At 53.8% G+C, this 12,252-nt stretch overlaps 1 protein-coding gene across 1 annotated transcript in view; it reads right to left on the bottom strand.

The window, feature by feature from the left end:
• Positions 1-2,906: 2,906 nt before the first annotated feature.
• LOC128267606 (proton channel OtopLc) overlaps positions 2,907-12,252 on the bottom strand; it is a 13,581-nt gene continuing 4,235 nt past the window's right edge. Inside the window, 11 exon segments of the mRNA XM_053004488.1 lie at positions 2,907-3,434; positions 3,520-3,868; positions 3,948-4,232; positions 4,619-5,625; positions 5,705-5,865; positions 5,931-6,036; positions 7,451-7,469; positions 7,547-7,704; positions 7,706-7,771; positions 9,298-9,530; positions 9,723-9,907. Coding sequence (XP_052860448.1) covers positions 3,294-3,434; positions 3,520-3,868; positions 3,948-4,232; positions 4,619-5,625; positions 5,705-5,865; positions 5,931-6,036; positions 7,451-7,469; positions 7,547-7,704; positions 7,706-7,771; positions 9,298-9,530; positions 9,723-9,907 — 2,710 coding nt within the window. The 3' untranslated portion in view covers positions 2,907-3,293.

The following is a 12,252-nucleotide window of genomic DNA, read 5'->3' as shown; positions in this document are numbered from 1 at the left end:
GACGCGCGCCGGGAACTGCTAGTAAATTATAAATAATGCCTGTTTGTTTGCCTGTATGTGTCACCCTGAAATCCTTTTCACTCATACGGCGAGCCCGTGCAAAGTTAGGCTAGTGTTGCTGAGTCTTTGTCACCGGTATTGTGTTAAAAAAAACCAGCACGAAGTAAACACCAGCAAAAACAAAAAGGATCAACCAAGTGTTGGAAGTCGGTTTGCGGGGTGGAGCCGAGTAGAACCTCCGTAAGCGCTAGAGCCCTCGCTTCGCGCGCAAGGGTTGGTGGGTGGAGAATGTTGTGGCGGCGAAGATGCTCCTCCGAGTGTCGCGTTCTGTGTGTTTAGTTCTCTCTTCTCTCCCCCTCACTCTCTCTCTCTCTCTCTCTCTCACTTGCTCTCGCTTGCTCTCTCACGAATGTTCGTATTTGCTAGTCTTTATCGTTGATTTATTAGTATATCATATGAATCTTTTAAACTCTAACAGCTACACATAGATTTAAACAAGATCCTGCACCACTATGCCTTGCTGTCGGTACCCCGCACCCGCCCCCCTAGTTTCACTGTGCGGCAGGGACGTGGGGATGGCTGGCGGGCAGCGGATTGAGTGATTATTTGTTTGCTGGTTTTTGGTTCTCTCCTTTTTAATACCTACGCTTCTGCACGGTCTCCAGCCAGGTCTTTCCAGCCATCCAGGAGGAGGCTCCTCCTGCCGGCAACGTCGTCGTCGATAGAGATGATGCAGAGTGCAGAAACAAACAAGGGCCACTCCTTACGCCCAACGCCCTCATCTGACCATCTGCCGTGCCGTGTGTGTGTATGTTGGGTTTTTGATCAGTGGAGACTCTGTACCGTGGACCGTGTGTTGGACTGTGTGTGTGTGTGTCGATGTTTGTATGTTTTGGTTTCTTTTTCGTTTGTTTTTATTCAATGCATCTTTATTTCCGATTCCCATCATCCTTGCCCATCGCTCCATCCTGTCTCTTGTGTTGGCCTGCTTGGCTCATTCTGGCTGTCTTATCCTTTCTGCCGATCCTTTCATCCACACTCTCCACACTCGTTCAAACTCTTTCTGCGCCCCCACGTCCTGTCTCGTGATTCTTGTTTTACTGTTGAACAAACGGGTTTAGTAAAATTGTAAGGTTTTATAACTACCAATATATGATTTCTGCTTTTTTTTTTCTTCTTCTTCTTCTTTTTGTTGTATCTGTTTCGCTCGCTACTCGCGCTTCTCGCTTCTCCTTCGCGGAATCCCCTTCTTTTACAGCTAATACGTGTTATCATTAGTTTGTTTTTTTATTTTCGATACTTTTCAGTTAGTGTTCATTGTTTCATTCATTTGTTTGCATGCTTCTGTCACTATCTCTTTCATTTCGTTTTTTTTTTTCTTCAACTGCACTCCTTTCGAGAGCTTAAGTTTATGCCAAATAGTTGCGCAAAAATTCAATAGAAAAACAAAACTCGGCCCTCACACACACACACTGCCCCAAATGGCAGCGACTCGAAGCAAAACGGAACGTTGTTACTGTGTACTTCGGGTGTGCTTCTCCGCCGTTCCGTTCTCCTTTCCATTTCCTCCTTCTTGCTATATCTGTTTCCGCTTTCTCGCTCTTGCGCATCCTTCAAGTTATATCCTTATTCACGTGGTGTCGCCCACGCTTTTGAGTTACATAAAACCACAGTCACATTGATTAAGTTTAGATCCTTTCTTCGGCGAACGGTCCCACAAACACAAACAATGTTCAAACACACGAGAAAACAATCGAATGTAGTGCACGCACGCGCGCGTGCACCTGCCGTGTGCCGTGTGCCGTGTTCAGATGAGAGGGAAACGTGAGAGCCTGTTGTCGAATGTGTGAAACCGAAACAACTTACATGATGCAGCAGCCTTTAGGGTTTTGGTTGATCGATTTTGAATGATTTTAAAATTTTACTCCCTCGACACTCTCTCTCTCGAAATGCTGTGTCCGTGTCTCCTGTTTTTTTTTTTTGCGCCAACAGTTCGACTAACTTTGGTTCGTCTGGCTTTCAGCTTCCCATCTTCGACAACTGCCCTTCTACTATGACCATCATCGTCATCCTCATCATCCTCAACATTATCATCATCATCTTCATCCTCATCATATATACGTTTAGATACGTAAACATTAGGGTGTATGTATGGGATTTTTTTTCCGTTTTGTTTTTGCTTGGTTGGCTTGTGTGTATTTATTTATGTATGCATGCATGTTGTGTATAATATAAAGGGATGCTTTATCATAATTCATTTATCATTACTTTGCTCAAACGCGTATGCTCGTTCCACTATGATTAATGTTATTATTTTTATGTTCGCTCGTTACTCGCACACTCGCACACGCGGGTTCTCGTGGGGGAGGGGGCGGGGTGGGGTGGGAGGAAAAGTCGAATAGCCGAGCAGAAAAAATGTGCAAAATATGCAGCAAAACCAACTACCAATTGCTGTGGACCTGCATGCTCTGTGTCGCCCGGCCCACCCGGTCCTTGGTCCTTGATTCCGTGGCCGCGGGGCTCTATCTATTGCTTGCTGCTGCTATTGTTGTCTACTTGCGCTCGTGTGGTTAAATTTAATTTGTGTGTGGTTTTCCTTTCTGGTTGTTTCGCTTTCTTCGCTTCCTAGCCCTCTCTCTCTCTCTCTCTCTATCGCTCTCTGCACTATGAATTTTGGGATTGCTAATGTGTGGGGTGGGCGGGTCGCTTTAGCTGGGAGCGGGAAGCAGGATTACAAAATCAAGCGAACAGGACGGAGGACGAGGATGCTTCCGCGGCGGAAAAGGTGGGATCCGTGTGTGTGGGTGTGTGTGTGTTCGCACTCATATACTGGCTATGTTTGAACATTGGAGAGTTAATACTAACCATGTATATGGCGCTATCTCTCTCTCTCTCGCTCGGCCTGTCTAAAAAAATACTTCCAAAAAGGAGAAATATAGGTTCCACTCGAAAAAACCCAAAAAGTAGACCAAAAAACCAGATTTACAACCCAAACCCCACTCGCTCGCTCCGCGATCGTTCGTCTTCCGTTATCCGCCTTCCGTCGTTATGCCTGGCTCTGGCCGTTTGTCCCGTGTTGTCCTGTTGGATCTTCTGACGTACGTGCGGGTTCCGCCCGCAGCTGGAGGGGCCACCGCGACGACTCCAGAGTCCGGTCTTGGTTCGCTGCGCTGCCTGCGATTGTAATGACGATGGTGGTGGTGGTCGTGGTCGTGGTCGTGGTGGTGGTGGTGGGTTGTGCGAGCCTCTCGGGGCTAGTGGTGCCGGTGCTACCGGGTCGGTGGTCGGTGAGCTTACTCGAGCCGTGCCTTGTAGGTCGTCTTCCAGACCTCGGCCAGCGTAACGGCACTGTGGAACCGGTGGAAGATGCAGAGCGGCAGCGTGACACGCTGGATCAGCGACCAGGCGATGAAGCCGTAGAAGTCCAGCTGAACCTGCGGGGGGATATTGGGATTGGAGTGAGTGAGTGCGTGAGTCGGTGGTCGGCTCGGAGGTGAGCTGGTGCTCGGCTCGGCTTACCGGGTTGGCGAACACCTTCTGGGCCTCGAACGTGTAGATGGCGAACATGGAGACGTTGCAGATCAGCAGGAAGGTGACGATCTGGCGGCCCGGTTTGATGCGATCGTGCTCCGGCAGGTGCACGCGGCGGCGCGAAACGTCCGCGATGAACAGCAGCTGGATGACGACCTGGACGACGGCCACGATCCCGGTCACCATCACCAGCAGGTTCGGTTCGCTCTCGAGCGCGTTCAGCGAGCCGGCGATCACGCTGAACGTGGAGTACACGAACAGCCCGAACGCCGAGATGCGCAGCAGGATGTCGTTCAGGTTGCTCTGCTCCTCGCACCGGAACTTCAGGTTCTGCACGCTGTGAACGAGAACGGAGCGTGGAGCGTTGGAGAGTGGGCGCTCGTGAGGGACACTTCCGGGACGCGGTGACGACCTACCGAACGAAGCCGATGATGATGGCGAATATGGCGAGCACCATCAGCGCACAGTGCGACACGTCCGCCAGGTAGATGGCGAGCAGCGACAGCTGCGGGTGTCTGACGAGCACGAAGAACAGGATCAGGCAGATCAGTGAGCCGACCAGCAGTAGCAATCCGAAGAACAGACCCTTGGAGGCGCCGACACAGTCGACACGCCCGGTGCGCGCCTGCTGCGCCATCACCACGGCCCGACGCGACAGCATCACCTCCAGCCGGTGCTCCAGGTCTTCCTCGTTCGTGAACCTGCAAATAGTTGCCAAAGTTGGAAGCTTGAAGTTTTCAGTTTCTTCGTCACCCAATTTTCTTCGTTTTGCTCGGTAATAAACTAGAGTAGAGTTAGGGTAATTTATAAGCAATAATAATGGTGCTTTTTTAAGGTGTTTTCAAAATTCAAAATGAATCAGGGCAGAGAAGCGCACGGTGAAGGATTGCTGGTTTCAGTTCTACTTAGACTTCGGGGGTCGTGGTTCACCATGAGCTCATGAGGGTGAAACGGTTTCAAAAGGAATATTACCGGCGCACAGTTATGCACAGTTTGACTGTTTTTTGTTTGTTTGTTGAAAGGACGAACTAAACCTAACTAAAGCGCTACCGCGAACTAAACCTCTTGCTAGCCCATTGCCACTCACTTGGGGTAGCGACCGATGTGCTTCCACATGACGTAGATGACGGCGGCTCCGATCAGCGAGTACTCGATGATGAACGGGTACAGGTACGGGGCCGAGTCCTGCACGATCGTGCCCATGATGTTGACGCGCCCGCAGCTAACCGAGGTTGAGTTGGTGGCGGCGGCACCGGCCTGGGATGGGGCCACGAAGGCGGACGGAAACAGGGCGTCCAGACTTTCGTACGTCTGATCGAGGCTACTGTTGCGCTGCAGGTAGTTGATACGATCGACGAACGACTCCAGAAACGACGGACTACCGGTGGTGGTGGTGGTGGCGGCGGCCATGACGGGTTCTCCTCCGGCATCCATCATGCGCTCGAAGTGGTCCTCCGACTGGAGCCCTGAGTCGTAGCGGTGGAGGTTGCCGACGCTGCCGGTCGTAGTCGTAGTTGAAGACTCCGTCGTGACGATGTCCCGCAAACGGTCCAGCAACCCGCGCACGGTAGTGCTAGTGGAGGGAGTGGTTCTGGTGGCCCACTCGTCGGTCCAAGAGTTACCAGTGCTCGGCGTTACGGTGGACGTGGTCGTCGTTGTCGTCGATGGCGTTGTCGACGGTGCGCCGGTCGTCGTCGTTGTCGTGGGAGCCACGGTGCTGGTCGAGGTCACGAGCGTGGTGACTGCACCGACCAGCGTGCGGCCGGTGCTTTGGACGATCCGCGACAACACGCTGGTGGCGTCCGGTGACGAGAGGTCCTCGTGAGCGTGAAGATTCACGCTGATCGGCTCCCACTCGGTGTCACCGGCCGGGCCCAGCTCCGTGCCCATCACCATGCCCGCGTTGCGCAGCGTGTGCTGGCGGATGTTCTCCAGGATCGCCGAGTCTTCGGGTTCCGGGCCGCGGCGCCGATGGTAGGCCGTGATCTCCTTCAGTGACTCCAGGACCAGAGTGCGGATCCACACGCAGATGTTGGTGGCCACGATGTGCATCAGACCGAAGCGGGCCAGCACCTTAAACCGGTGGATGTTGAGCTGTTGTGGAGGAGAACCCGGAGAAACCCCGTTAGACCGAGTGGGCCCATACCCATTCCGAGCGACCCCCGTGCGTTACCCGTGCGTTCATGAAGATGAAGTACATCTGCATAAAGGTAAAGATCATCTGCAGCAGCGGGTTCACGCCCCGTAGTATCTGGTGGCAGGGTGAGGTGAACGGGATCTCGAAGAACGAGCCAAACTCCAGCCCCGTGTAGATCATCGTGCCGAGCCCGAATGCTGTGAAAGAGGAAGCAAATTAACGTCACGGTCGCGGCAGGTCGCGAGCCTCGCCGTGGACTTACCGATGGCACCGACACGCAGGAAGAAGCTACCGTGGGCTGGGTCCTGGGTCGTTTTGCGCTTGAAGCGCGGCGAAAGGGCTGCCTCCGGGTCGGCGATTGGTTCCGGCTGTTCGAGGCAGACGGAGGTCGTGGAGACGTGGTAGAAAAGAAGGTAGAATGGCACACAGGCACAGGGTGGTGCCCCGATTAGCAGGCAGAGACACACAGGACAACGAGGCGACAACACAGCGACACAGAGGAGACCGAACCGAGCAACGGTAACGTTCCGTATGTAACGCACGTGTAACGTCCGTTACCACAGAACTAGTAGAGTGGCACACTCGCAATGACACACACACACACACATGACAAGACCATAAATCAAACAAAAGCCAGAAACTAGGGGTGCAGCGGGGATGCAGGGGGCGGGGGAGATTTTAACGCAACGGGTGTAAGTGAGCGTGCACAGGCACTGGGGCTACTGGGGCAGAAGGTATCAACTACTAAGAGTACTACTACGACTACTACTACTACTACTACTATCGTCACAAGTACAGATCCGAAAACAAATCTCATGCGCGGGCGCGCGCGCGTGTGTGTGTGTTGGTAGGCACACCATAGGGTAAGTAGGAAGGTGAAACCGAGTCCTATAGAGTCCTAAAACCCACTATAGAGGTTAGAGTAGTATATGGAAGCCAAACGCAACGCAACGCAACACAAGCCAGGTTCCAAAAAGGCAAACGTATATCACAATGCAACGGGGGGCAGGACGACGAGAACGATCACAGGCGCCGGGAAACGGCGCCGGGAGATGGTCTACTCATAGGCCTGCTGCTGCTGCGCTTCTGCACGGTCCTCCAGCAGTAGCGCAGGTCGGGGTGGCGTGCCGCACCAACACACCACACCGCACGCTTCCATTAGGGGATCGTAGAGAGTAGTAGTGTGAGTGCAACGGCTAGGGGGGAGGCAATGGTGATGGTTACTTAAATCCCCTCCCTACACCCCCTACCGGACACCGCTTCGATGCTGTTAGTACGCAAGGTACGCACACCACACACACCCGCAAAACACACACACCCGCAAAACACACACACACACACACTCCGAGCAAACATGGTGGAAGGCGGGGGGTGGGGCGGTGGAGGTTGGTGGAGACGATGGTTGCGGTTAGTATACCAGCTGGAACCCCTACCAGCTAAATTTCACACTGCTCGAAACTGCTCGAAACTGCTCGAAACGGTGCGGTGCGTAGATTTGAGCTGGTCGGAAGTACTGGAGCAGTGGTGGGAGGAACCGGGGGAGCGAGTGTTTCACGCGAAAGGTATGAGAGTTGGCACCGAGTGAGTCCATTCTTCACACACACACACACACACACACACACACACACACACAGACACTCCACAAGCCAACAACACTCGAAGGGGGGCCAAACTCGGAGTTAGTCGGAGAAAATGGGGACAGCGGGTGTGTGATGGGCGATGGAAAAGCTGATATATTGTTGATGAGTGTGTGGTGGTGGTGGTTGTTGTTGGACCGTGTACCTGCGCCCGCCCTGCTCTGCTGGTGCCGCCGCCACCGCCATGGCTGTGGTCGTTGTAGGTATCCCGACGGCCGCCGACGCCGCCGCCGCCGCCGACGCCGCCGCCGCCGCCGTCGTCGTCACCGCCGTCGCATGAGGCCCGAACCGGGGACCGTAACAGCGGAGAGTGCGGGCCACCGCTGGGTGAGTCGTCCACCGACGACGCCGCTGCCGTAGCCGCCGCTGACGCCGCCGCAGCCGCCGCTGCCGTAGCCGCCTGGCGCTGCATCTCGCGCAGTCGATCGCGCTTCTTCTTCGGGTACACCTCCTGCTTCTTCGCGTACTGGGTGTGTGTGTGTGTGTGGGTGGGTGGGTGTGTTCGCAAGCGTGTGCCGTAGAAGTGCCCGTAGAGCGCACGTCGACGATGTTGTAGACGGTAGAGGCAGTTTTAAGTGTGTGTGTGTGTGTTGGAAATTTTTTGTTTGGTTTTTGTTGTTCAACTTTTTAAGGGGCGTGGGGCGCATGGGGTGGGGGGATGATTGTTTCGAATTTGTGGCTACGCTAGTGTGCGCGTGCGCGGATGAACTTGAATATGTTTCGCAAAACAAACAAGCGCGCTGAACTATTGGGGACACAAGCAAATGGCGCAACACATTCAGGCTGCTGCTACAGCGCGAAAGATACGGCTACAGTTGGCTATACCGCTACCGCTTCTGGTCCGGCACCGCCACGGCCAGGGAGAGGGGGTCGTTGTATGCTACCTACAGTTGGGCTGGATGGGCAACCGAAATGGGTTCTACAAACGCTACAAACGCTAGGTCGCAAAGCCACCGGCAGCCGGCAGCCGGCAGTCCAGTAAAATTCAAGCCGCAGCGAGAGTTCGAGCAGTTGTTTCTTGACTGTGTGTGTGTGTCTAGTACGGGCCTCGGTGCACGATAAGCTACCCGAAAAACTGCTCGAAAGCTACTCGAAACTGCTCGAATCTGCTCGAATTTGATTTTTACTGGCCGTATGCCGCCGTAGAGGAACTGGAGCTGGAACGGAACGGTAACTACTACAGCGCGTCAACTTTAACACACGCGCGAGTGCAAAAAATAGAAGCGGAAGTAAAAGGAAACCGAACGGAAAGCCGAAAACAAAATGACTCTACGAAGAAGTAGTGGTGGCCCACGAGCCAAGGTAATTAAAAACGGTAACTCGAACGAATATGCAGTCTAGCAGTTTTCGAAAAACGAACGAACGAACGATAAAACGGAACATTCTACACACAGAGCTCTAGGTAGAGGTAGGAATCTAGGGGCAAAAGCGTTGCAGTTCTCTCTCTCTCTCTCTCTCTCGTGCTCTCTCCCACCCGTTCTCTGGTTATTTTTTTTGGGAGGGGTGCGCACGCAAAAGAACCAAGAAGCGAGGAAAAAGGTAACGCGAGTGTGCCGCCTTCTTCTCATTGCTGCCGCAACCTACTACTACTACGCCTAACCAACACGCACAGTACACGCAACGCCCGGCACCGTACGTTCGGGCGTTCTGCTCGAAACTGCTCGAACGGGACGTGGGCGCGCGTACATCTGGCATCTGGTTAGTGTGTGACGTAGCAGCAGTAGCAGAGGTTTGTGGGTTTGCTTTAGGGAGTTTGGCAAAGATTTCTTCTGGTTTTTTTTTTTTGTCCGCTGTGTTGGCAGAGATATTGCAAGTTGTTGGCACACACACACTCACGCACACACACGTCGGGGGAAACATATGCACAAGGGGGCGCGGGGGAGGGGCGGTCTCTCTCGAAAAGGGGAGACGGCGAGGAGGTAAGGTTAAAGAGATAGAGTTGCGCCAAAACGGGAATGGGAATGAAGCGAGTTTTTTTTATCTGAGTTTCACCTGATAGGGGCTCGCCTTGGTGGAGCCGCCCTTGCCCTTCGCCTCCTCCTTCGATGCTTTGCCGGCGGCGGCGGCGGAGCTCTCCTTGGCTGCGGCACCGTCCTTACCGTCCTTAGCGTCCTTTCCGTCTTTGCCGGCTGCTTCCGGGTCGGTGGCCGCTTTCTTCGATTTCTTCTCCTTCTTCGGCTTCTTCTCCTTCGGTGGTTTCGGTTTTCCGTTGCAGCAGGAACTCTCTGTGTAGTAGTGGGCAGTAGCAATAATATTAGTAGTAGTAGTAGTAGTAGTAATAATATATCCATCTATGGGTGATCTATCTAGTATTTAGATTTTAAATTTGACGATTACTTGACTACTTGCTTGAAGTTTAGTAACCGCATTTAGTAACAAGTAGACACTAAATGGACTACTTCGTAAGGGTCACTTACCTTGCAGTAGGAAGCAGAACACGTACAGCAGGAACAGTATGCTGGCACCGTAGAGATAGGTAAAGAAGCCCTCGTAGTACATCACAGGCAGATGGTGCGTCGTGACGTCGCTGATAACGTACGCCACGCAGACGACGATTAGCAGCATTGCGTAGACCAGGCTCGTGACGATGAAAAGCGACGTTCTGTTCGTCCGAGAGCAGGAAGAGAGAGAGAGAGAGAGAGCGAGAGAGAGAGAGAGAGAGAAAGAGAGAGAGAGAACGATATCGAGAGTCAGGTTTAGCGAACAATGCAAAAGTGCCGGCGGGTGCACTCGAGGAGCCGAACAACTCGACACCGGCTATAGTGTCTCTGGCGCTTCTGCCACTCGACTTCTTCCTCAGCACAAACGCTAGGTTCCTCGGCTGGGCGTCAAGTGTCACGGCACAAGTTGGCAGGCAAACGTAATTGAACATTCTTTCAGGCTCGGGATTGAACAGGGTAACTTTGAAGTGGTCGTTACGCACTTCATGGCAGCAACCAATCGGGAACTCCCTTTCTGTACGACCCACTGGCTGGTTCTGGCTACCTTGCGCTACGAGACGTTCCCGAAGGGGCGGCCTGTCACTCCCGACTCCATAAGGCATGGAGTTCCCCGAACTGGACATGGACATCTAGGACAGAAACCAGTTTGAGCAAGAATCGGAACACAGGAACCTCAGGGCCACCCGACCAGACCAGACTTGGTGACATTTGAACGGAATCAAAACTGGTTAAGGAAGAGGTAGGTAGGTGCCTTCAGAGATAACGATCGGTGTAAAGCTATTCCTGGACGGACAGTGTCACTCCCAAAACCCATGAACGTGAATAAATCTTTCCTTTTCTTGTAGGAGACACTCCCGTAGAAGTCTGGTACAGGACTTGACCCCCGGAACTGGTCGTGCGGTCATTGACCCAGTTCCTGTGCGGCTGCAGGGGTTTGCTGTCGAGCCAGAGAGACTACTGTAGTGTCACTTTTGACGTCACACATTGGCACGTGTTTATCGTAACACTGATCCGACTCATAACTTAATCATCGACTCTATTTTGCCCAGCCACTGGACTCTCCGGTTTGGATCTCCGGAACGTGCGAAAGAGGCATCTGCAAGACACGACCCACCCTTGGTGGGGGGTGGGACGGAGTAGGTCTTTTCTCCCAGGAGACTCCTCAAGATGGCGGCGCAAATACGGAGATACGGCCGGTGGCAGCGAAGCGCAGTCCACAAAGCAAACAACAATCCTCGGTGCAAAAACGGCACACAGGAGAGCTGTGTGTAGGTCAAAGTGTGTACACCCCGCCTATACCCCCCTCCCCCTACACTCCCAGAGGGAAGGGCACTGAGCGAAGCACCCTCCAGCACCGGAGGACCGCCTGCTGTGAGAGTGAGGTATGGGTGAGACTTTCTCTCCTTTTTGAGCCGCACAGACTGCAGCCAAGCAGTCTGCGGCGCTGTGGCCGTGCACAGTGTACACTACGTTCCGCTCCAGCACCCCCTCCGCCCTCTCGCTGTTCTGACTGTCACTCACGGAACGAAGCCCTAGCGGAACTCAGCTCAGAAACCTACGGCGGCGGAGAGCGTGTGTGGAAACCGCGGTGGTGAGCATTCTCGCATGCCCTTCACCACCCTTTCAAACATCACGTCCTGGTTTCCTATTCCTCTTTTCCACACCCCCCAGGCCCAGCGATCCTGGTACGCGGGGAACTAACCTTTGCATCGGTTTCGGCATCACGTTCTTCAGCTCCATCTCCTTGTTGGCGGCATTGTTTTTCTCCGCAGTATCACTTCCACCACCACCACCACCCGCACCACTGGCGGCCCCTGCCACGCCGTGGGAGCGGGACACGGGCAGCGTCGCCATATTGTCACTGCTCTCGACGTCGACCGTGGCCACCTTCATCTCACCACCGCCGACCATTTTCACCACCCGGCGGACTCACTCGCTCTCTCTAGGGCTCTCTTCGGTACAGGACCACTGCCCCCTTGGAATTCTGTTATGTTGCAGCACACACACACACACACACACACGCGCGGGAATAAGTCACAGAAGCGGGGTCCCAAGCAATCCTTTTTGGGGGTCGCTTTAAAAATTGGATTAAATTGGATAAAATTCTCACGGGGACACACGCGGGAAGGGTGGTCGGGTCACACGCGGGAAGGGTGGACTCGACAGGCTCGACGTGGGCGACAACACAAGATGGGGGGGAGTGGGGGGGGAATAGTGGTCAGTAGTAGTAGTAGTAGTAGTCGTAGTCGTAGTACTCATAGTATCCTAGTAATACCCAACAGGAACACTGTGCACTGGGAGTCGAGCTCGACGCGAATGCAGCCCACCAAGGTAGGAGCGGGTGAGGAAGACCCCCCCCCCAACCCCGGCACATTCCCACCCACTCCCGCCCGCCATTCGAATGGAAAAAGCCGAATAATTCTCAGGACAAAGAGACCAACCCGAACTAATTACAGGGTGGGGATGTCCCAAGTCACTCAGAGCCACTCAAAAACTCATCCGAGCC

Source organism: Anopheles cruzii, chromosome X, assembly GCF_943734635.1.
Source record: "Anopheles cruzii chromosome X, idAnoCruzAS_RS32_06, whole genome shotgun sequence".
Lineage (NCBI taxonomy): Eukaryota > Metazoa > Arthropoda > Insecta > Diptera > Culicidae > Anopheles > Anopheles cruzii.
This window is presented reverse-complemented; position numbering and strand designations above follow the sequence as displayed.